Source organism: Lithobates pipiens, unplaced genomic scaffold (genome assembly GCF_037356315.1).
Source record: "Lithobates pipiens isolate NorthernLeopardFrog02 unplaced genomic scaffold, aLitPip1_a1.2 Scaffold_28, whole genome shotgun sequence".
Lineage (NCBI taxonomy): Eukaryota > Metazoa > Chordata > Amphibia > Anura > Ranidae > Lithobates > Lithobates pipiens.
The window spans coordinates 15,226,994-15,251,448 of record NW_027507789.1 but is presented as its reverse complement, the minus strand read 5'-3'; the positions used below and the strand labels follow the sequence as shown (position 1 = coordinate 15,251,448).

The 24,455-nt window shown below is 46.4% G+C and overlaps 1 protein-coding gene across 4 annotated transcripts in view; it reads right to left on the bottom strand.

Annotated features, from left to right (window-relative positions):
- Positions 1–3,711: 3,711 nt before the first annotated feature.
- CEP131 (centrosomal protein 131) overlaps positions 3,712–24,455 on the bottom strand; it is an 85,565-nt gene continuing 64,821 nt past the window's right edge. For all 4 annotated transcript variants that reach the window (XM_077458720.1, XM_077458722.1, XM_077458723.1 and 1 more), the window contains 6 exons: positions 19,310–19,384; positions 15,308–15,450; positions 12,393–12,570; positions 10,022–10,218; positions 5,829–5,889; positions 3,712–3,971 (listed from right to left, as the gene is read on the bottom strand). In XM_077458720.1, coding sequence (XP_077314846.1) covers positions 3,900–3,971; positions 5,829–5,889; positions 10,022–10,218; positions 12,393–12,570; positions 15,308–15,450; positions 19,310–19,384 — 726 coding nt within the window. In that variant the 3' untranslated portion in view covers positions 3,712–3,899. The remainder of the gene's footprint in view (positions 3,972–5,828; positions 5,890–10,021; positions 10,219–12,392; positions 12,571–15,307; positions 15,451–19,309; positions 19,385–24,455) is intronic.

The window sequence follows — 24,455 nt, the reverse complement described above, 5'->3', positions numbered from 1 at the left end:
TAGAGCCCACACACGATCGGATTTTCAGACAATATAATCCGATCGGACCTTTTCCGTCAGAATTTCCGACCGTGTGTACAGGGCATTAGATTTTCATCTTACTTTGCTTTGCGACATCAGTCCTACATCCATCCAACTTTCATGAACAGGATACTACTTTGATCCGACTTTTCAGATTATACGACTTGTCCTTTGACCAATCAAAACTAACACACAATGGGAGGGGCTACAACAGGGGGCAGGAAATAACACAATGTCGGATGCTAAAGTCGGATGGTTAGGACAAGGAGCCGACTTAGATCCTACTTCAATGATAGTCAATGGACTGAAGTAGAATCAAAGTCGGACCAAAGTAGTACAGGGAGCATTTTCAAAGTCGGACTGACTTGTGTCGGACCAGTTAAAGCGGGGTTCCACCCTAAAGTGGAACTTCGCTCATCGGAACCCCCCCACCTCCGGAGTCACAGTTGGCACCTTTCAGGGGGATGCAGATACCTGTCTAAAGCCACATACACACGATAGGACTTTGTACAAACTTTCCCTTGGATTTTTGTACAAAGGGCGTTGGCCCTGAACTTGTATTGCATACACACAGCAGGACTTTTTCAGCCAACTTTCACCAAATCACATGGTTTTTCTGCTCTTTACCGCCACCTTTGGTCAACTTCTGTATTGTTGTCTGATCTTTTGCATTGGTTCTGAGCATGCCTGTTTGTACTTTGTACAAAAGTCCTATGGTTTTCTGTACACACGATCAGACTTTGCTCCATCTGACTTTTGTTGCCAGAAAGTTTGTCCGTTCGCACAGCCAACAAAAGTCCGATGAAAACCAAAAAAGTTTGTCCGATGGAGCGTACACACGGGTCGGATGTTGCTCCAAAACAGCTAATTTGCATGTTTGTTGTCAAAGTCTGATCGTGTGTATGGGCCTTAAGACAGGTATTTGCATTCACTTCCGGGCTTAGACTCCCACGGGAGTCTATGCCTCTTCCTGTCCCGGCGCGCTGTCTGCTGGGACACACACGGGTCCCAGAGACAGCGCGGACCATTCCTAGTGTGCTGCGTGACTCGCGCATGCGCAGTAGGGAACTGGGAAGTGAAGCCGCAACGCTTCACTTCCTGATTCCCTCACCTAGAATGGCGTCGGCAGCAGCCGAGACCCGATCGATCGGTCTCGGCTGCCGACATCGCTGGAACCCGGGACAGGTGAGTGTCCATTTATTAAAAGTCAGCAGCTGCAGTCTTTATAGCTGCTGGCTTTTAAGAATTTTTTTTTTGTAGGTGGAATCCCTCTTTAAGGCGGCTCTCATAGGGAAACATTGATTTTCACACGTCATGCTCCCAATGTCGGAGCGTTTGTCGTACCAGTGTGAACCCGGCCTTAGGCTGGGTTCACACTGAAGCGATGCGGGAACGCCGCGAATCCGCGGCGGGTTCCCGCATCGCATGCCTCCTGCCGGCAGTTCACACTGCCCTATGCGGACTGCTGGGAGTGTCAGTGAAACCTTAATGACACCCCCAGATCAGTTCGCATATCGCAGTGCGATCTGCAAACTCGGACAGGAATCGGATCGCATGGTGTGAACAACCATGCGATCCGATTCTGCTGCGCACCAAAAAAAGGGTCCCGTGCGAGTTTGTGGCGGGTGCGATGCGAATTCAGCCATACTATCTGCATGGCTGAACTCGCATCGCACAGAGATCGCATGTGATTCGCACTGCAGTGCGGTGCGACTCGCATCCGGTTCTCCTAGCCGCAGCAGTGTGAACCCAGCCTTAAGAAAGTGCTCCTAATCTCAGCTCGTTACCCCTATGGAAGACACCTGGGAGCCAGAAATCTTGCTGATTGATAGGGGGATCAAATACTTATTTCACTCATTAAAACGCAAATCAATTTATAACTTTTTTTGAAATGCGTTTTTCTGGATATTTTTTGTTATTATTCTGTCTCTTACTGTTAAAATAAACCGACCAATAAAATTTTAGACCGATCGTTTCTTTGTCAGTGGGCAAACCTACAAAATCAGCAGGGGGTCAAACACTTTTTTTCCCCCTCACTGTAGCAGAATACTTTTGGACAAAATGTATGAAGAAATTCGATTTTTTTTTATTGGATAGGTTTTATAGCTGAAAGAAAAAAAAATGTGTATTTATATTTTCAAAAACGTCAGTCTTCGTTACATTTACAATCAATTTATCAAGCTATGCGTTTAGTGTGAAACGCGTCAGTTGTTTTTGGTTCTGTATTATTTCTGCTGTGACATGTAGAGTGTGATCCTGATGTTCTAATAAAAAGGCACGAGAAATTTCATTTGGAGTGCGTCTGTCCAGAATTTTCTACTTGCCTGGATTTGCTATATGCATTAGCCGGCACCTGGGGCTCTTCATTTCCTGGAGGAAAAACCTTTTTTTGTTTCAGCAGACCTACCTGGAGCGGTGGTAACCCCATCTCTTTGTTTCATTTATATAAGAAAAAATAAAAACCCCACAGGTGATAAAATATTCAGAGAAGAAAGCACTATTTGTGTAAAAAAAAAAAAAAAAGATACGAATGTAATTTGGGTACAGTGTTACATGACCGCGCAACCACCAGTTAAAGTAGTGCAGTGCTGAATAGCAGATAATGCCCTGGTCGTGAAGGAGGGAGGTAAAATCTTCCGGAGGTGAAGTGATTAACCACTTCCCGACCAGCGCACGACGATGTACGTCGACAGAATGGCACGGGCAGGCATATTGGCGTACAGGTACGTCCAATGTTCAATGCCGCCCTGCCATCGGGAGCGCGCCGCTGGCGGCGTGCTCCCGCGCTGGTTGGGACCCCGTGAGTCCGGTCGCGGGACCCACGGACTCGATCGCCGCGGGCATCCCCGCGATCGTCTCACGGAGCGGCCGAATGGAGGAAATGCTGTGTAAACAACATTTCTCCATTCTGCCTAGCAACTAGTGATGCTGATCTCTGCTCCATGTGATTGGAGCAGAGATTAGTGTTCACTAAATGAAAGCCCAACCCCCCCACAGGTTAGTAACACACCCTTAGGAACACTTAACCCCTACACTGCCACCCACTGGTTAACCCTTTCACTGCCAGTGTCATTTACCCAGGAATCACTGCATTTATATAGCACTGATTACTGTATAAATGACAATGGTCCCAAAAATGTGTCAAAAATGTCCGATGGGTCCCCCACAATGTCGCAGTCACAATAAAAATCGCTGATCGCCGCCATTACTAGTAAAAAAATAAAAGAATAAAAAATTATTCATAAAAATGCTATAAAACTATCCCTATTTTGTAAACGCTATAACTTTTGCGCAAACCAATCAATAAATCGCTTATTGCGATTTTTTTTAACCAAAAATATGTAGAAGAATACGTATCGGCCTAAACTGAGGGGAAAAAATGTTTTTTTATATATTTTTGGGGGATATTTATTATAACAAAAAGTAAAAAATAATGCGTTTTTTTCAAAATTGTCGCTCTATTTTTGTTTATAGCGCAAAAAATAAAAACCGCAGGGGTGATCAAATACAACCAAAAGAAAGCTCTATTTGTGGGAAAAAAAGGATGCCAATTTTGTTTGGGAGCCACGTCGCACGACCGCGCAATTGTTAGTTAAAGCGACGCAGTGCCGAATCACAAAAAGTGCTCTGGTCTTTGACCAGCAAAATGGTCCGGTCTGAAAGTGGTTAATAATAAAACACGAGACAAAATTTGTACAAAAAACAAAAATATATATTTAACAGATTTAAAAAAAACAAGAGGCACCAACAGAACGCGTGTCAGGAACATTCTGGAACAAAATACAAACTAAAATCCTGCAGTAGTGGAACGGGGAGCCACAGATGGCCGCGGTGGTGGTGGTGGCGGGGGGGGGAGGGGTTCTGAACGGAGATGGCTGCTATTTGGATAACAGCTGCTTGCGTTGTTGCTCCAGCAAGGCCTCGAGGTGGTCGGCTCGCTTTACCGCCGCCTGCAGGAAAGAGCAGAGAGACGTCAGATCAATCCTCATCACTTTACACCGGAGACCCTCATCTGACTAGAATACATTTCTATTAAAATACCGGATTCAAAACGCACATGATTGCTTTTTTTAAAAGGTTTTTTTTTTTTATTTATTTTTTCTCAAGCTATTTTTATTGAAAGTTTTTTCAAATAACATTTAACGACACAAACAAAAAAAGACAAAAAATAAAATAAATAAAGGGGGATGTGCAAGAAACACAAGCCGTGTAATCTCATGCACAACTTATGTTCTCTACCATTGCAGAATGATAAACACCATAAAAGTCAACAGTGAAAGCAGCCAATCCTAAGCCAAAGATCTACATGTCCTGGACAGCAAGATGCGGATTGTGCATTTATTCTGTTAGCCTTTTTGTCAGGTGAGAGATAAAGATTTTACCCCCTCCAACTACCCAAGAGCGGGCCGATAAATCTCCACGCCCCCTGGCAGTGCCCGCAATTTAATTCACAGGCACTCGACCCGCGGACAAGTGGTTGTCTGTTTTAAAAAGTCATCTGCAAAACAAAGAGACGTCATTCTTGGCCCCGCCTGCTGCAACTGTCAGACGAGGAAAAGAGAGAGGTGGGGAGTCGCTCTTAGACCCCTTTCACACCACACCGCACATAGCGTGGGGGGCGGTAAAACGCCGCTATTTTTAGCGGCGTTTTACCGCCGGATTTGCGGCGCATGTCGGCCACTAGCGGGGCGCTTTTACCCCCTGCTAGCAGCCGAGAAAGGGTTAAAACCGCCGGCAATACGCCGCAATGGCGGCATTTTGCCGGCAGTATTACAGCACTGCCCCATTGATTTCAATGGGGAGCAGCGGTGGAGGAGCGGTAAACACACCGCTCCTTCACCGCTCCAAAGAAGCTGCTGGCAGGACTTTTCCCTGACGTCCTTCCAGCGCACCGCTGTAGTGTGAAAGCTCTCGGGCTCTGTACCTCCACAGCAAACTCTGTATCCCCCCTGGCCACAGCCACCTCCGTACTTCCTCAGCCTTCCACAGCCACCTCTGTACCCCCTCCCGCCATCCACAGCCACCTCTGTACCCCCTCCCGCCATCCACAGCCACCTCTGTACCCCCTCCTGCCATCCACAGCCACCTCTGTACCCCTCCCGCCATCCACAGCCACCTCTGTACCCCTCCCGCCATCCACAGCCACCTCTGTACTCTCCCCCCCCCCACAGCCACCTCTGTACCTCCACCCCAGCCGTCCACAGCAAACTCTGTATCCCCCCTGTCCACAGCTACCCCCGTACTGTCCCCGCCATCCACAGCCACCTCTGTACCCCTCCCGCCATCCACAGCCACCTCTGTACCTCCACCCCAGCCATCCACAGCAAACTCTGTACCCCCCCCCCCGTCCACAGCCACCCCCGTACTTCCCACGCCATCCACAGCCACCTCCGTATTCCCCCTGTCCGTAGCCACCTCCATACCCACTCACCCTCCACAGCCACCTTTGTACCTCCACAGCAAACTCTGTATCCCCCCCCCCCTCCAGAGCCACCTCTGTATTCCCCACTGTCCGCAGTCACCTCCGTCCCCCCCCCTCGCCATCCCTGTCCACAGCCACCTCTGTTTCTCACCACAACCACCTCTGTATTCCCCCCCCCCCCTTCCGTGCAGCCACCTCTGTACCCAACCCCCCCCCACAGTCCACAGCCACCTCTGTTTCCCACCACATCCCCATCCACAGCGTACTTGGTACTTTTACCCATATTATCTGCCGGGAGCTGCATTTCAAACCCTTCCACGTCATCAAAAACATTTAAAAAAAATTGTTTGAGTTCTACTTTAATGTCACTCTCTGTGGCACTGACCTCACACTGCTTCCGAAGGCTGTTCACAGTCTCTTCCTTCTTCACAATGGCAGACTTGACCCTGATCATAGAAAATGGGAAATGTTAGACACCTTTATAGGTGGAGTGATGCGGGAGGAGATGATGGGATTGTTGGCAGAATGGCGATCTCGTGTGCATTTTTAAGTTAAACCTTTTAAAAGTGCTTGTGATATATTCTTATCAATATACAGTGCCCAATTCCTGGATGAGGAACTCCCAGAGGGGATGAAGCGCAGTGTGACCCACTCCAATACAATACAATTCTCTGTAATGGTATTTGCGGTGACACATTGAAGCTATAATACACTGGATAGCACAATTTCCCACATTTTGTCATGTTACAACCAAAAACGTAAATGTATTTTATTGGGATTTTTTTGTGATAGAGCAACACAAAGCGGCACATAATTGTGAAGTGGAAGGAAAATGATTTTCCAATTTTTTTTTTTACAAATAAATATGTGAAAAGTGTGGGGGGGGGACATTTGTATGGCGCCCCCCGGAGTCAATACTTTGTAGAACCGCCTTTCACTGCAATTCCAGCTGCAAGTCTTTTTGGGGATGTCTCTACCAGCTTTGCACATCTAGAGAGGGACATTTCTGCCCATTCTTCTTTGTAAAATATCTCAAGCTCTGTCAGATTGGATGGAGAGCGTCTGTGATCAGCAATTTTCAAGTCTTGCCACAGATTCTCAATGTGATTTAGGTCTGGACTGTGACTGGGCCATTCTAACACATGAATATGCTTTGATCTAAACCATCCCATTGTAGATCTGGCTGGATGTTTCGGGTCGTTGTCCTGCTGGAAGGTGAACCTCCGCCCCGGTCACAAGTCTTTTGCAGACTCTAACAGGTTTTCTTCTAAGATTGTCCTGTATTTGGCTCCATCCATCTTCCCATCAACTCTGACCAGCTTCCCTGTCCCTGCTGAAGAAAAGTATCCCCACCACATGATGCTGCCACCACCATGTTTCACGGTGGGGATGGTGTGTTCAGGGTGATGTGCAGTGTTAGTTTTCCCCACACATAGCGTTTTGCTTTTAGGCCAAAAAGTTGAATTTTGTTCTCATCTGACCAGATCACCTTCTTCCACATGTTTGCTGTGTCCCCCACATGGCTTCTCACAAACTGCAAAGAGGACTTCTTATGACTTTCTTTCACCAATGTCTTTCTTCTTGTCACTCTTCCATAAAGGGCAGATTTGTGGAGAGACGACTAATAGTTGTCCTGTGGACAGATTCTCCCCCCTGAGCTGTGGATCTCTGCAGCTCCTCCAGAGTGACCATGGGCCTCTTGGCTGCTTCTCTGATGAATGCTCTCCTTGCCCGGGCCGGTCAGTTTAGGTGGACGGCCATGTCTTGGTAGGTTTGCAGTTGTGCCATACTCTTTCCATTTTCCGATGATGGATTGAACAGAGCTCCGTGAGATGGTCAAAGCTTGGAATATATTTTTTTTTTTATAACCTAACCCTGCTTTATACTTCTCCACAACTTTATCCCTGACCTGTCTGGTGTGTTCCTTGGCCTTCATGATGCAGTTTGTTCACTAAGATTCTCCAACAAACCTCTGAGGGCTTCACAGAACACCTGTATTTATACTGAGATTAAATGACACACAGGTGGACTCTATTTAATAATTAGGTGACTTCTGAAGGCAATTGGTTCCACTAAAATTTTAGTTAGGTGTATCGGAGTAAAGGAGGCTGAATATAAATGCAGGCCACACGTTTCACATAACTGTAAACAAAATTTTGAAAACCATTTATCATTTTCCTTCCACTTCACAATTATGTGCCACTTTGTGTTGGTCTATCACATAAAATCCCAATAAAAATCCATTTACGTTTTTAGTTGTAACATGACAAAATGTGGAAAATGTCAGGAGGTATAAATACTTTTTCACTGCAAACCCCCTTTGAAAATTGTATTGACATTTCTTCACTTATTTTATTTTATTTTTGTTTTACTATTCATGAATTATTGTAAAATGATGACTTAGAAATGACAAAGTGCCTTATTACCATACACCAGGGATCTGCAATTAGCGGACCTCCAGCTGTTACAAAACTACAAGTCCCATCATGCCTCTGCCTCTGGGTGTTATGCATGTGGCTGTCAGAATCTTGCTATGCCTCATGGGAGTTGTAGTTCTGCAACAGCTGGAGGTCCGCTAATTGCATATCCCTGCCATACACCAATATAGCATTTAAATGAGTGCTGTGTAATATAAATAACATAATTATCACACCCCTTTTGTGTTGAACAGAGCAGCTATTTATACACACCGATTAGTGTATGGACTATGGAGCGCGGGGGATTGAGATGTTGTTTTGTTACACCATAACTTTTACAAGGTAATATTGGGATTTGCAAAGCGGACAAAGTGTGAATGTATGTATTTTGTGGCTTTCTAGGAAGATATTTTTATGCCCTGACCAGCGCACGACGATATACGTCGGCACAATGGCGCGGCTGGGCAAGTAGGCGTACAGGTACGTCCCCTTTAAGATTCGGCATTGTGGGCGCGCCCGCCGCGTGCTTTGTGGCTGTGCCTACGGACTCTGTGTCCGCCGGGGTGGCCCCGCTATCGTGTCAGGGAGCGGAAGAACGGGGAGATGCCCATGTAAACAAGGCATTTCCCTGTTCTGCCTAGTGACATGACAGGGGGATCTACTGCTCCCTGTCATCGGGAGTTGTGATCGCTGTCATGTGAGTTGAAGCCCACACCCCCCACAGTTAGAATCACTCCCTAGGACACACTTAACCCATTGATCGCCCCCTAGTGTTTAACCCCTCCACTGGCAGTGTCATTTACACAGTAATCAGTGCATTTTTATAGCACTGATCGCTGTATAAAATGTGAATGGTACCAAAATAGTGTCAAAAGTGTCCGCTGCAATGTCAAAATCACAGATCACCGCCATTACTAGTAAAAAAAAAAAAAATGGCATAAATCCATCCACTATTTCAGGGATATGCAATTAGCGGACCTCCAGCTGTTGCAAAACTACAAGTCCCATCATGCCTTTGCCTCTGGGTGTCATGCTTGTGGCTGTCAGAGTCTTGCTATGCCTCATGGGACTTGTAGTTCTGCAACAGCTGGGAGGTCTGCTAATTGCATATCCCTGCACTATTTTGTAGATGCTATAACTTTTGCGCAAACCAATTAATATACTCTTATTGCGATTGTATTTATTTTTTTACCAAAAATATGTAGAAGAATACATATCGGTCTAAACTGAGGGGAAAAAAAAATCATTTAAAAAAAATAAAATAATAATTTGTGATATTTATTATAGCAAAAAGTAAAAAAAATATTGTGTTTCTTTCAAACTTGTCACTCTTCTTTTGGTTTATAGCGCAAAAAATAAAAATAAAAACGTAGAGGTGATCAAATACCACCAAAAGAAAGCTCTATATGTGGGATAAAAAAAAAAAAAAAAATACAAAAAAAATTTAATTTGGGTACAGTGCATTTTTATAGCACTGGTCGCTGTATAAATGACAATGGTCCTAAAATGGTATCAAAAGTATCCGACGCAATGTCGCAGTCATGATAAAAAAAAATAAAAAATAAAAATAAAAAAAAATAAAAAAAAAGCAGATTGCCGCCATTACTAATAAAATAATAATAAAAATAACATAAATCTATCACCTATTTTATAGACGCTATGCATTTTGTGCAAACCAATCAATATACGCTTATTGCGATTTTTTTTTTTTTTTTTAATCATAAATATGTAGAAGAATACATATCGGTCTAAACTGAGAAAGAAATTAGTTTATTTATTTTTGGAGATATTTATTATAGCAAAAAAGTAAAAACACACTGCTTTTTTTTTTTTCAAAATTGTCGCTCTTTTTCTGTTTTATAGCGCAAAAAATTAAAACCGAAGTGGTGATCAAATACCACCAAAAAAAAAAGCTCTATTTGTGGGGAAAAAAAGACTCCAATTTTGTTTGTGTGCAACGTCGCACGACCGCGCAATTGTCAGTTAAAGCGACGCAGTGCCGTATATATCACAAAAAGTGCTCTGGTCAGGAAGGGGGTAAATCCTTCCGGGGCTGAAGTGGTTAATCAGAATTGTAATTGAATAAAAAGTATCCATTAGCTAAAAATTGAAGCCAGTTTCTTGTGTCGTTGCATTACAGGTTATTGCGGGTGGCGCTCACCTTTTGTGCACCTCCTCCAGCTCCTCCTCCTTTTCCCGGGTGATTCTTTCCAGCTCCAGGCGATGCCGGGCCTGCCCTTCCGAAGCCTCGATCTTCAGCCGCTTGTTCTCTTCTTCTGTTAGCACCAGGCGGTCTGCGAATTCCTGACGGATCACATCCGATAGGCTCTTCCTCTCCTCGTTTAACCGATCCGTGATCTGCAATTGGTCGGCAAAGAAGAGCGCTCATTAGAGCAAAAGACCTCCCTCTTTAACTCTAAACAGGCAACCGTTAAATATTTAACCACTTCATACCCCGCCCATAATCAAATGACGTCAGCAGGAGGGATCTCCCATCCTGGGCAGGCGTCATACGACGTCCTGGGCTTCCCGGGCGTCTAGGGGGGGGGGGGGGCTGGGCGTCCGCCACGTCGCTCGGGAGCCGGTGCGTGTGCCTGGAGGCCGCAATGTCCACGGGCACCCGCGATTGCTCCGGTCAGGGGGAGAAGGAGACCGATTGTGTGTTCCCAGTACAGAGGAACACCGATCGGTCTCCTCCCCTCCCCCTACAGTTAGAATCGTTCCCTAGGACACACTTAACCCCTTGATCGCCCCCCTAGTGTTAACCCCTTCCCTGCCAGTGACATTTATACAGTAATGAGTGCATTTTTATAGCACTGATCGCTGTATAAATGTGAATGGTCCCAAAATAGTGTCAAAAGTGTCCGCTGCAATGTCACAGTCACGATAAAAAAAAAAAATCGCAGATCACTGCCATTACTAGTAAAAAAATAAAAATGGCATAAATCTATCCACCATTTTGTAGACGCTATAACTTTTGCGCAAACCAATTAATATACGCTTGTTGCGATTTTATTTTTTTTTTAACCAAAAATATGTAGAAGAATATATATCGGTCTAAACTGAGGGGGGAAAAAAACTTTTTTTTTTTTTTTAAATTGTGATATTTATTATAGCAAAAAGTAAAAAAATATTGCGTTTCTTTGAAACTTGTCACCACTCTTCTTTTGTTTATAGCGCAAAAAATAAAACGCAGAGGTGATCAAATACCATCAAAAGAAAGCTCTATTTGTGGGATAAAAAAAAAGATAAAAATGTAATTTGGATGCAGTGTTGCATGACCGCGCAATTGTCATTGAAAATGCCACAGCACTGACAATTGGGCTGGGCAGGAAGGAGGTGAAAATGCCCAGTATTGAAGTGGTTAAATGTCGCCTATGGAGATTTTTAAGTACCGTAGTTTGTCACTATTCCACGTGCAATTTTAAGTCATAACATGTTAGGTATCTATTTATTCGGCGTAACATCGTCTTTCATATTTAAAAAAAAATAAATAAATTGGGCTAACTTTAATGTTTTCCTTTTTTTTTTTATCCAAAATCTTATTTTTTCCCAAAAAATAAATAAAATAATATAATAAAAAATAAATAAATCGCAATTTGAAAAGACCACTGCGCAAATACCATGTGACAAAAAATATTGCAAAGACTGCCATGTTATTTTCTAGGATCTTTGCTAACAAAATAATAAAAAAAAAATATATATATTTAATAAATAAATATATGTTTGGGGGTTCTAAGTAATTTTCTAGCAAAAAAAAAAAAAAAATACATATTTTAACTTGTAAGCAACAAGTGCCAGAAAATAGGCTTGGTCCAGAAGTGGTTAAACTTGCCCCTTACTAACTGTTGGAGGGGGGGGTGATATTTGTACCAGCTTTTGAATATGGCTGTGATGTCAATTACTAATATTTTAATATTTTAAATGTGTTTGTTGTCTTATATATTTTTGTAAAATAAACTTTTTGATTTAACAGGTATGTTTCCAGCTTCTCCTGATAATTTAACCACTTGCCTACCAGGCACTTTTACCCCCCTTCCTGCCCAGGCCTATTTTCAGCTTTCACCGCTGTCACACTTTGAATGACAATTGCGCGGTCATGCTACACTGTGCACATATGACATTTTTATCATTTTATTCACACAAATAGAGCTTTCTTCTGGTGGTATTTAATCACCACTGTGGTTTTTATTTTTTGCTAAACAAAGAAAAAAAAAAAAAAAAAAAATTAAAATTTTGCAAATGAGTATTTTTTTCTCCTTCACTGATGAGGCAGCACTGATAATCAATGGAGGTCCCTTTCACACAAGCCGGTTATTGGCTCTCCTCTCCTCGTCAGCGCAAGGAAAGAAATGCTGATAACCAGCTTGTGTTTACTACGTGATCAGCTGTGATTGGACAGAGCTGATCATGTGGTAAAGAGCCGTTGATTGGCTCTTTACCCCACTCTGTGATCAGCTGTGTCCGGAGGACATGGCGATCACAGAGTGCAGCAAGGGTGCGATCATGGGAGGACGTTGGCGGCTACTCACCTTCCTGATGTCCTCCACCTCCTGCTCTCTCTGCTTCAGATGCCCCTGCAGTCGGATCTGCTCCCCCTCCAGCTCCGTCACTCTCTCCTTCAGCTGGTTGCAGCGATCTTGCAGCTTGCGTTCAGACTGCTCCATTTCCTGCAGTTCCGATTCGTATTTCTCACGAACTCTTTTAATTCTACAACAGAAAAAATCTTGTGTGAAATCTCTCCCTGATCAGCCAGAGGTGTCATTCTACAGAATTAAAATTCACGGGGGTCCAGCTTGTAAAATTTTCTTCCGGCACAGGTCCGAATCCTATGTTTGCATCCCCCCCCCGTTCACATCACCATCCTCAGCCCCCCCGTTCACATCACCGTCCTCAACCTCTCTCCCCCCCCCCCCCGTTCACATCACCGTCCTCAGCCTCAACCCCCCCGTTCACATCACTAACCTCTGTCCTCAGCCCCCCCCGTTCACATCACTAACCTCTGTCCTCAGCCCCCCCGTTCACATCACCATCCTCAGCCCCCCCCCCCGTTTACATCACCATCCTCAGCCTCAACCCCCCCGTTCACATCACCGTCCTCAGCCCCCCCGTTTACATTACCATCCTCAGCCCCCCCCCGTTCACATCACCGTCCTCAGCCTCAACCCCCCCCGTTCACATCACCGTCCTCAGCCCCCCGTTCACATCACCATCCTCAGCCTCCCCCCCGTTCACATCACCGTCCTCAGCCCCCCCCCCCCGTTCACATCACCGTCCTCAGCCCCCCGTTCACATCACCATCCTCAGCCTCCCCCCCGTTCACATCACCGTCCTCAGCCCCCCCCCCGTTCACATCACCGTCCTCAGCCCCCCCCCCCGTTCACATCATCGTCCTCAGCCCCCCCCCCCCGTTCACATCACCGTCCTCAGCCCCCCCCCCCGTTCACATCACCGTCCTCAGCCCCCCCCCCCCCCCATCACTGTCCTCAGCCCCCCCCCATTCACATCACTGTCCTCAGCCCCCCCCCCATTCACATTACTGTCCTCAGCCTCCCAAAAATTATCTTCCAGGACCTATTTTTTTCATGCCTTGAGGAGCGTTGACAGCACATTCAAACACCATGCAACCTCAAGGCTGGGGAGACTGCGGACATCAGAAATCACATAATTACACATAGTTAGTCAGGTTGAAAAAAGACACAAGTCCATCTAATTGAACCATAAAAATAAACATGACCCATGAAGTCTAGGCACTCCTAATAGATCAGCAATAAACAAGTCACAATAAAACCATGCAGCGAGTGTGGCCAGGCGTGATGTGTAGACATCACGTTACCCAGAGATGAGGAAATGATGGCTGCGGCTACAGTCGATCATCCAAAACAACCATTTTCACGCTAAAAATATCATTTAGAACGGTCTAAATCAGAGGTCCCCAACCTCTTGGCACCAGGGACCAGCCACTCGGAAGTCATGGACCGGGGAAAGAGGGGAGGGGGGGTTACTTGTGTGGTGGTTGCAGCTTGTCGCTTTGATTGGGGGGGGACTTATGACCCAGTGAAGGGGAGCGTGTGGTGGTTGCTGGGTCTCACCAGTGCTCAGTGGCGCTGGTGCTCAGAAATGTGGGGGGGGGGGGGGGGCAAACAAACAAACATTTTTGAAAAAAAAAAACACATCAAGCCACTGTGCCCGATCAAAACGCAGCCACTGTGCCCCATCAAACGCAGCCACTGTGCCCAATGAAGTGCAGCCTGTGCCCCATGAAGTGCAGCCTGTGCCCCATCAACCCCCCCTTCTCCGCGGGAGCTCCGGACTGGCACAGCGGCACTTACCTTGCTGTGTGGTGTCCTCTCCTGCTGTGTGGGCACTGGCAGCGGTGATGGAGGAGTCCACTCCTCATACTCCCAGTTTTCTCTCTCGGGCGCAATGGGAGAGAGAAAACCGGAAGTGACATCTAACTCCGATGTCAAATCAAACCACTCGGCTGTAGTAATAGATACTATGAGCGCCGGGCGGAAGCTACTTGGCGCTTCGGAGAGTGCCGCAAGGTGGGACAAAAGCCTGCAAATGAAGTGCCGCGTCTGTAATCTCGTGACTGCATAGACGCGGCGCTTCCCATAGTGCACTATGCCCGGCGTCTGAACACAGTGCACTTAAGGACCTTTTTATCTTTTTTAAAAGGCCAGTTTTAAAAAAAAAAATTGTCATTTTTTGACTGCCTGGAGAAGGGTGGCACCTGTGCGCCCCCTATGGACGGGCTGCCACTGCCAGTGCTATTACATCCTGTCCCCGGCCCAGCTCTCCTTCCTCCTCTTCTTCTTGACCACAGAAAGGGAAGGGGGTAGTGGTGCTAGGAGAAGGGGAGCAGACACCCTCCGGTGGTCGGAGGGTGGTGGTGCAGGTTGTTTCAGCTTGCTTTGCCCGCCGCAAACCCCCCCATGGCGGGACCTGGCTCCTAGCAGGTCACACAGACCGGCACTGGTCCACGGCCTGGGGGACCCTTGGTCTAAATGATCAAAAGACAACCTGTGTAGACTATCACAAAATTACAAATGCTGTAATCAACATTTTATTTTTAACTGGCCAGCCTGGGGACAGTACAGAAAAGCAAAATTATTATGTTCCGTTTGTTACATTTCCAGTAGTGAATCAATGGCGTTGACTTACTAAAGGCAAATAGACTGCGCAATCTGCAAGGGCATTTGCTTCAGAGCTTAGTAAAGAGGGGAAGCTCTGCTGACTTCCATCATCCAATCACGTGCAAGCAAAAATGCATTTTTTTCCCCCCTTGAATGTGATTGGGTACTCTTTACAAGGTGATGCTTGACCTCATTCACTAAGCTCTGGTGCAACTGCGTTTGCAGAGTGCTCAGTCTATTTGCATTTAGTAAATCCACCTCTAAATGCGTTACTGTTCCGCTTTGTAGAGGAATTACATTTTTCGCACCTGTTCTCAGCAGCTCTTTCACATTCCTCTCTTGCCGTTGACATCTCTGACTCCAGACGCTGAATCACCAGTTCTATCTCCTTATCTCTTCCCTTCCGGACCTCGGCTTTGAGTTCTCTTTCCCGGGTCAGAAGCCAGGCTTCCTGCAGGAACAGGAGTGGGGAAAAGTTCCTAATATAGTCTGTGACTATATGTGTGAGAAGAAGATCAAACTTATCAACAACAGTCTTACAAAAAAAATGTGTTTAGAGTTTAGTTTGTAACTATACATGTAGATGACGGCCAAATTATCTTCATTAAAAACCTCTTTTTTATAAGATAATTTGGCTCCGGTGCCTTTAATGATTTAGTAAACACGTGAATTAGCTGAATTGTGTCTATTCAATGATTTTGATAATTATGGAAGTGAATGTCGGTGTGTTGGCAGAAAGCAGGGGCAATGTGGTGCAGGCAGCTGGGAACGGCGCCAGGCAGCGAGGTGCTGCAGCCGGAAACGGCGCCAGGCAGCGAGGTCCTGCAGCCGGGAACGGCGCCAGGCAGCGAGGTCCTGCAGCCGGGAACGGCGCCAGGCAGCGAGGTCCTGCAGCCGGGAACGGCGCCAGGCAGCGAGGTCCTGCAGCCGGGAACGGCGCCAGGCAACGAGGTCCTGCAGCCGGGAACGGCGCCAGGCAGCGAGGTCCTGCAGCCGGGAACGGCGCCAGGCAGCGAGGTCCTGCAGCCGGGAACGGCGCCAGGCAGCGAGGTCCTGCAGCCGGGAACGGCGCCAGGCAGCGAGGTCCTGCAGCCCGGAACGGCGCCAGGCAGCGAGGTCCTGCAGCCCGGAACGGCGCCAGGCAGCGAGGTCCTGCAGCCCGGAACGGCGCCAGGCAGCGAGGTCCTGCAGCCCGGAACGGCGCCAGGCAGCGAGGTCCTGCAGCCCGGGCACCAGGCAGCGAGGTCCTGCAGATGGGAACGGCGCCAGGCAGCGAGGTCCTGCAGCCCGGAACGGCGCCAGGCAGCGAGGTCCTGCAGCCCGGGCACCAGGCAGCGAGGTCCTGCAGCCCGGAACGGCGCCAGGCAGCGAGGTCCTGCAGCCCGGGCGCCAGGCAGCGAGGTCCTGCAGATGGGAACGGCGCCAGGCAGCGAGGTCCTGCCGCTGGGAACGGCGCCTGGCAGCGAGGTCCTGCAGCCCGGAACGGCGCCAGGCAGCGAGGTCCTGCAGCCCGGAACGGCGCCAGGCAGCGAGGTCCTGCAGCCCGGAACGGCGCCAGGCAGCGAGGTCCTGCAGCCCGGAACGGCGCCAGGCAGCGAGGTCCTGCAGCCCGGAACGGCGCCAGGCAGCGAGGTCCTGCAGCCCGGAACGGCGCCAGGCAGCGAGGTCCTGCAGCCCGGGCACCAGGCAGCGAGGTCCTGCAGATGGGAACGGCGCCAGGCAGCGAGGTCCTGCAGCCCGGAACGGCGCCAGGCAGCGAGGTCCTGCAGCCCGGAACGGCGCCAGGCAGCGAGGTCCTGCAGCCCGGGCGCCAGGCAGCGAGGTCCTGCAGATGGGAACGGCGCCAGGCAGCGAGGTCCTGCCGCTGGGAACGGCGCCTGGCAGCGAGGTCCTGCCGCTGGGAACGGCGCCTGGCAGCGAGGTCCTGCCGCTGGGAACGGCGCCAAGCATCGAGGTCCTGCAGCTGGCAACGGCTCTGAGGTCCAGATTAGGGTGAATGCCCCCTTTGGTCTAGGGCAGGGGTCTCCAAACTTTTCAAACAAAGGGCCAGTTTCCTGTCCTTCAGAATTTAGGAGGGCTGCTTTTACCTGCTGGTAAGGAGTGCGGCTCCTCCCTTGGTTTCAGAGTTGTGTGCACTGTAACAATAACAGCAAATGGTCTACTAATTTGGAAGTAACAACAAAATGGCAAATTCAAAAAAAAAAAAAAAAGGGGGCAAGTTCATTACTCCAGCACTGGAGCCATTCAGAATCAACCGATGAGGTTGGTAAGCTGTTGAGGCTGTGGACAAATCAGGTATTGCATTGGCAGGAGAGGGAATAGGGGGGAATGCTTGTGGCCTCTGCAATCTGCAAATAACTGGATGATATGGACCATAAAGTCCTGCATAACCATGACCAAAAAACCTCAACCAGGAGGGGGTCCAGCCACCCTCAACAGAGCCAGAGGACTCAGAGGATGGAACAGACTCTAAGAGCAGAGGACAACCTCCAGACTGCAGATGTTGGCACCATCAATGGGCGTGCTGCAAGCATTCCCAGAGCCATTAGTAGAATGTGAGTTGGGGGCACCTGGGACATCAGGACCCATTAATCCCCCATCTAGAATTGGGCATGTAGCAACTGAGCAACGTTAAGGCTCAGAGTAAGTGGCAAGGCCTCAGCTTCTCATAAAACCAGAACAGCTGGTGAAGGACTGGTGGCCCAGGATGATGAAAGTCACAAGAGGTGGGCAGCAGAAACAGATTGAAGCTCTACGTAGTGCTTTTCATGCAGGAGAAGCAGCAGAGAGATGCGTGTAAACCCTCCATATCCCCAGTGCAGTGACTGGCCTCAGGTGATACACAGAGATGACAAAAATCCTCCCACATACGTTGTACCTGTTTATCTGCAGCCTTCTATTCTTTAAAGCCATTCAAAGTGCAGAATCTCCAGCTCTGAAAAGCAGGGTGTGGGAAGCTGAAGTTACACCAGTGAGGAGAGCTGATTGGAGGGGGGAGGGAAGGGGGGCTGAGGCCAGGGGCGGACTGACAACTCATGGGGCCCCTGGGCAATAGGAGAGTATGGGGCCACACAGTATACAATCACACAGTATACAATCACACAGTATACACAGACCAGTGTTTCTATTGGCTGAGAAGGTACTGGAGAGGTGGGGCAGCTAAAATCTCAGGATTTTTAGACCAAAAGGATGTCGGTAAGGGACATTTCAGAGACAGATTAAAAATCTGTGTTTTTTTTTTTTTTCATCATACTGTCCCTGGTTTTACTGAGGCTGGCAACCCTGATGGAGCCCCCTAGTGGCTTGGGGCCCTCGGGCAGTGCCCGAGTGGCCGAATGGTCAGTCCGCCCCTGGCAGAGGCTGTGTGCTGGAGATCCCCTCCCCTGTTACCTTTTATCTCTTGGTGTCAGGAAAAATTGTCAGAAGTGACTCACGCAGATAGCAGAGGAAGGAGGCAGCAGACAGAAACGACACTTGGTGCTCTGGACTGAGACAGGTACACACTACAGAGGGATAGGCTTTGGTCAGATTTCATGTCCGAGGTTTACAAAACACTTTAAAGCGGTTGAATAGATGATTTTTTAAACTTGTATCTACAGGTAAGCCTATAATAAGGCTTACCTGTAGGTAAAAAAAAAATCTCTGTACGGTTTAGGAGATATTCCCCGTGCAATGAGCCGCTAACTGCAGTGGGCATGCGCTCAGGGGATTCTCGGCGGAAAGCCGGGCAAATGCCGGAAAGAAGTCTCCTGCGCGCATGCATGCATGCATGCACGATACCGGAAGACACGCCGAGGCAACACGTCATCTCCCTCGGTGTGGACCAGGTGAGTTACCGACGACTCGTTCTAAGGTGAGCATTTCATAATGAGCTAGTATGCGGTGCATACTAGCGCATTATGCCTTTTGCCTTACAGGGGTAGTAAAAAAACAAAACAAATTGTCAGCGGGTATACAACCGCTTTAATTCTGTATGGCATGAAAAAAAGCAGAGCATGCAGGTTCCTCCCAGCAAATGATGCCTTGCACTGAACCCCACGTCCACTGCCAACAGGGAATGATAATGGTGCCCGGCGATCCAAGGAAATTAGCTTTCATGGCTTGGCCCAGCCAACTATAGGCAGCAGTCTATGCCGAAGAGCTGCCCTGTATACAGGAGGTCACTCACCCTGCGGAGAAGAGTCTACAGTCTCTCTGCTAAGGTTTCCAAACATCTCACATGGGAATATCAACCATGGGTGGCCTGACCTTTTAAGAAGGAGGACCGTCCATCACTCACCAAGGACAGACAGACAATGGGGAGTGTTTACCTCTTTCTTCATGTAGTTCTGCTCCCACGCCTGCTTCTCGATCTCTAATCGCTCCTTCAAGGCTTTGATTTCGGCCTGTCAGAACAGAAAAAAATAAAATAAATAGGTGTAACCGTTATTTTTTTTTCCTTGGCATCAATCTCACGGCTGCTACAGAGCAAGAAATCTCCGCCTCCCCCGCCACAATATATAATGGCATTTTTTTATTTATTTGCCTTGTTTCCTAACCCTTTAGGTCACTCAGGTGACTATCCTCCAGTCTACTTTAATTTGATAAATAACTGTATATTAAAAATTGTGTTTTTTATATTATATATATATTCTATTTTACTATATATATATATATATATATACACACACACACACACTTTTTTGATAAAAAAATAATAATTCTAATATTTTAATTTTTTATATATATATATATATATATATATATATATTTTTATATATATATATATATATATATATATATATATATATATATATATATATAGACACAGTGGTGTAGTGGATAGCACTCTCACCTAGCAGTAAAAAGGGTCGCTGGTTCGAATCCCAACCCCGACACTACCTGCCTGGAGTTTGCATGTTCTCCCTGTGTCTGCGTGGGTTTCCTCCCACACTCCAAAGACATGCAGGTAGGTTAAAGTGGTTGTAAACCCTTACAAACCACTTTGACCTACAGGTAAGCCTAGATTAAGGCTTACCTGTAGGTCCAAGCAATATCTCCTAAACCTATATGGTTTAGGAGATATTTAGGAGATATTTGCCCGAAAATGGGCACCACTGTCTACGGCGCACTAAACGCGGCAGTTCCAAGAATGGAGCTGCCGCATTTGTCGACTCCTGTGCGCATGCGCGGGAGTGACGTCATCGCGGCTTCGCCGCTGTCATTCGGCGGAGCTGCGAGACGCCACCAGCAAGATGGATGCGGCGGACTACAGGGGACAGCGGCGACTTCGCTGGCTCCTGTGTCAGGTAAGTGACACATAATGGGCTACTATGCAATGCGATGCATAGTAGTCCATTATGCTTTGCCTTTGCAGGGAAAAAAAGAGGAAGTAAACTCATCAGGGTTTACTTCCTCTTTAATTGGCTTCTGTCCAAAATTGGCCCTAGTATATGAATGGGGATCTTGGATTGTGGGCTCCTTGAGGGTAGGGACTGATGTGAGTGTGCAATGTGCAGGGATAGGGACAATTTTAGACACTCAGGATGAACTGGATGGACTGGTGTCTTTATTCAACCTTACTAACTATGTAACTACGTTACTCTTCTGGGAAGGCCGTCCACAAGGTTTAGGAGATGTGTCTATGGGGATGTTTGACCATTCTTCCAGAAGTGCATTTGTGAGGTCAGGCACTGATGTTGGGCAAGAAGGCCTGGCTCGCATTCTCTGCTCGAATTCATCACAGGGGTGTTCTATCGGGTTGAGGTAGCTCATCAAAGACTCGCTCTTTATGGACCTTGCTTTGTGCACTGGTGACCATCCCCAAACTGTTCCCACAAAGTTGGAAGCTTAAAATTGTCCAAAATGTCTTGGTATGCTGAAGCCTTAAGAGTTTCCTTCACTGGAAGTAAGGGGCTAAGCCCTGAAAAACAACCCCCACACCATAATCCCCCCCTCCACCAAATGATTTGGACCAGTGCACAAAGCAAGGTCCATAAAGACATGGATGAGCGAGTTTGGGGTGGAGGAACTTGACTGGCCTGCACAGAGTCCTAAACTTCACCCGATAGAACAGCTTTGGGATAAATTAGAGCGGAGACTGTGAGCCAGGCCTCTCAAATGCGCTCCTGGAAGAATGTGTCTATGGGAATGTTTGACCACTCCTAAACCTTGTGGACGGCCTGCCCAGAAGAGTTGAAGCTGTTATAGCTGCAAAGCGTAGGAAACTCAACATTCAACCCTACAGGCTAAGACTGGGATGCTATTAAAGTTTATGTACGTGTAAAGGCAGGTCGTCCCGATACTTAGTGTATAATTATTTAATTTGTGTATTTAGCAGTTTGCCTGGAGCGGAGCTTTAACGCAGCCAAGTCATCCAGACTTCCAGGACATCCAAGTTCCTACAAGACAATTGTCTTTCTGTTCAATAACCTATTACATGAATGACATCTTATTGGTTCCTTGCACTCTCTCCAAAACAAATATTAAAAGCAAACGATTGCTCCAGAAAACTATCATTTCCCGGATGCATGCAAACAATAAGCAGAATAAAAAAAGGTACATAAATAGATTTGTAGCTTGAAACTACGATGTCCTCCAGTTCTTGCAGCTGGAGAGACTCTGCGTTCCTGGCCTGCTCTGCAGATATGAAGGCTGGGTTCACACCTATGCGTTTTGGTGCTTTTCGCAGAAAAACGCACTACAGTCCTTTTAACATTGTTTCCTATGGGACTGGTTCACATATATGCTTATTTTCAGCCGCTGCGTTTTTTTAAAAGGGCCAGGGACTGTTTTTAAATGCAAAGTGCTGTTTTTTTTTTTTGCTTTTTTTGGTTTGCATTTTTTTTTTTTTTTTTAAATCTGTCCAACAACAAATTTGGCAAAAAAAAAAAAAAAAAAAAAGCAAAAATCGCGTGTCCAAAAACACAAAAAAGCACTGCAGAATGCATCTGACTGCATAGATGTGAATGAAGCCTAAGGCTGTGTTCGCACTTGTGTGGGACACCACGTGTTATTCAGATAGGAAATCGCAGCAGATTCCTATTCATATCACATGCGAGATCTGTGCGGTGCGATTTCAGCCATTCATTTGTAAAGCTCAAATCGCACCAAATCAGCGCAAAAATAGTGCGGGACCCCCCTTCCCCCCCCCACACTGGAATCTGATGTGATGGGATTCTGTCAATGGCACTTGGTTTTGCAAACCGTTTTGGGGGTGTCGTCAACTTAACATTGACACCCACTGCAGTTCGCATGAATGCTGTGCGATTACAATGCGGTGTGGAAAAAGCTGCGTTTCCCGCACCGCACAGCCTAAAGAGGTCAACTCTGAGCAGAGAGGTGAATAGGATGAAGTCCTAGCAAAAAAAAATCCTTTTCTTGAGTCCTTCAAGGGGCAAAGTCTTATCCCTTGTACACACGGTCGGAGATTCCGACAACCAAATCCGTCGGAGTAATTCCGGAAGAGGTCCGGAAGTGATGTTGCATACACACGGTTGGACTAAGTTGTCGGAAAATCCAATTGTACATAACATGATGACATTATTTCGTTACGACAGGACTACGTTCAGGCTAGTAGCCAATAGCTTTGGTCTAGGAATTTGATCTGAGCATGCATGGCACTTTGTCCGTCGGAGTAGGCTACACATGATCGGAGTATGTCCGATCGGAGCATTTTGTTGGAAAATTTTACCGTCAAGTTGGAAAACTTGGTCCGTCTGATATTCCGAGTCATTCATGCTCATCCATACTGAGCAATACGCATCCATCCATCCATGCTCAGCCATCCCCTCCACCCCCAGTCATACCCAGCCGTACTCATTCATGCTCAGCCATCCCATCCATACTCAGCCATCCCCATCCAAGGCTCATCCATGTCACTAGAGTGCCTCGCAAAAGTGTAATAGGTAGCCAAATTAGATTTGAAATTTATGCCCCTAAAACACCTGATGGTGCTCCCTAAACGTTGGGCCTCTCTGTGGCCAGGCTGTGTAAAAGTCTCCCACATGTGGCATCGCCGTACTCGGGAGGAGTAGGAGAATTTATTTTGGGTTGGAATTTTTGGTATCTACATGCTATATGTTAGAAATATTGTATAAATGGAAAACGTTGTGTAAAAAAAAAAAAAAAAAATGCGTTTTTCATTTTCTTTACACATTTTTCAAAATCTTGTAGAAAAAAAAAAAAAAAAATGACATGTTCAAAAGACTCGATATGCCTCAGATTATACATTGGGTTGTTTTCTTTCCAAAATGGGGTCATTTTTGGGGAGTTTCCATTGTCCTGGTGCTCCAGAGCCTTCAAAAGTGTAAGAGGTAGTCAAGAAATGATATGTGTAATTTATGCTCCAAGAACGCCTGACGGCGCTCCCTGCATGTTGGGCCTCTGTATGTCGCCATGCTGTGTAAAAGTCTCACACATGTGGCATCGCCGTACTCGGGAGGAGTAGGAGAATTTATTTTGGGGTGTAATTTTTGGTATGTACATGCTATGTGTTAGAAATATTGTAAAATGGAAAACTTTGTGTAAAATGGAAATGACTCCATTTTGGAAAGAAAACAACCCAATGTATAATATATGAGGTATTATAAGTCTTTTAAAGATGTCATTTTTTCCTACAAGTTTTTGAAAAATGTGTTAAAAAAAATAAAAAAATAAAAAGCATTTTCATTTTTTTAACACATTTTTCTAAAACTTGGGAGGAAAAAAATGACATCTTTAACCACTTTCAGACCGGACCATTTTGCTGGTCAAAGACCAGACCACTTTTTGCGATTCGGCACTGCGTCGCTTTAACTGACAATTGCGCGGTCGTGCGACGTGGCTCCCAAACAAAATTGACATCTTTTTCCCACAAATAGAGATTTCTTTTGGTGGCATTTGATCACCCCTGCGGTTTTTATTTTTTGCGCTATAAACAAAAATAGAGCGACAATTTTGAAAAAAAACGCATTTTTTACTTTTTGTTATAATAAATATCCCCCAAAAATATATATAAAATTTTTTTTTTCCCTCAGTTTAGGCCGATACGTATTCTTCTACATATTTTTGGTAAAAAAAAATAAAAAAAATCGCAATAAGCGATTATTGATTGGTTTGTGCAAAAGTTATAGCGTTTACAAAATAGGGATAGTTTTATAGCATTTTTATTAATAATTTTTTATTTATTTTTTTACTAGTAATGGCGGCGTTTAGCGATTTTTATTGTGACTGCGACATTGTGGGGGACCCATCGGACATTTTTGGGACCATTGTCATTTATACAGTAATCACTGCTATATAAATGCAGTGATTCCTGTGTAAATGACACTGGCAGTGAAGGGGTTAACCAGTGGGTGGCAGTGTAGGGGTTAAGTGTTCCTAGGGGTGTGTTACTAACTGTGGGGGGGTTGGGCTTTCATTTAGTGAACACTGATCTCTGCTCCAATCACATGGAGCAGAGATCAGCGTCACCAGTTGCTAGGCAGAATGGAGAAA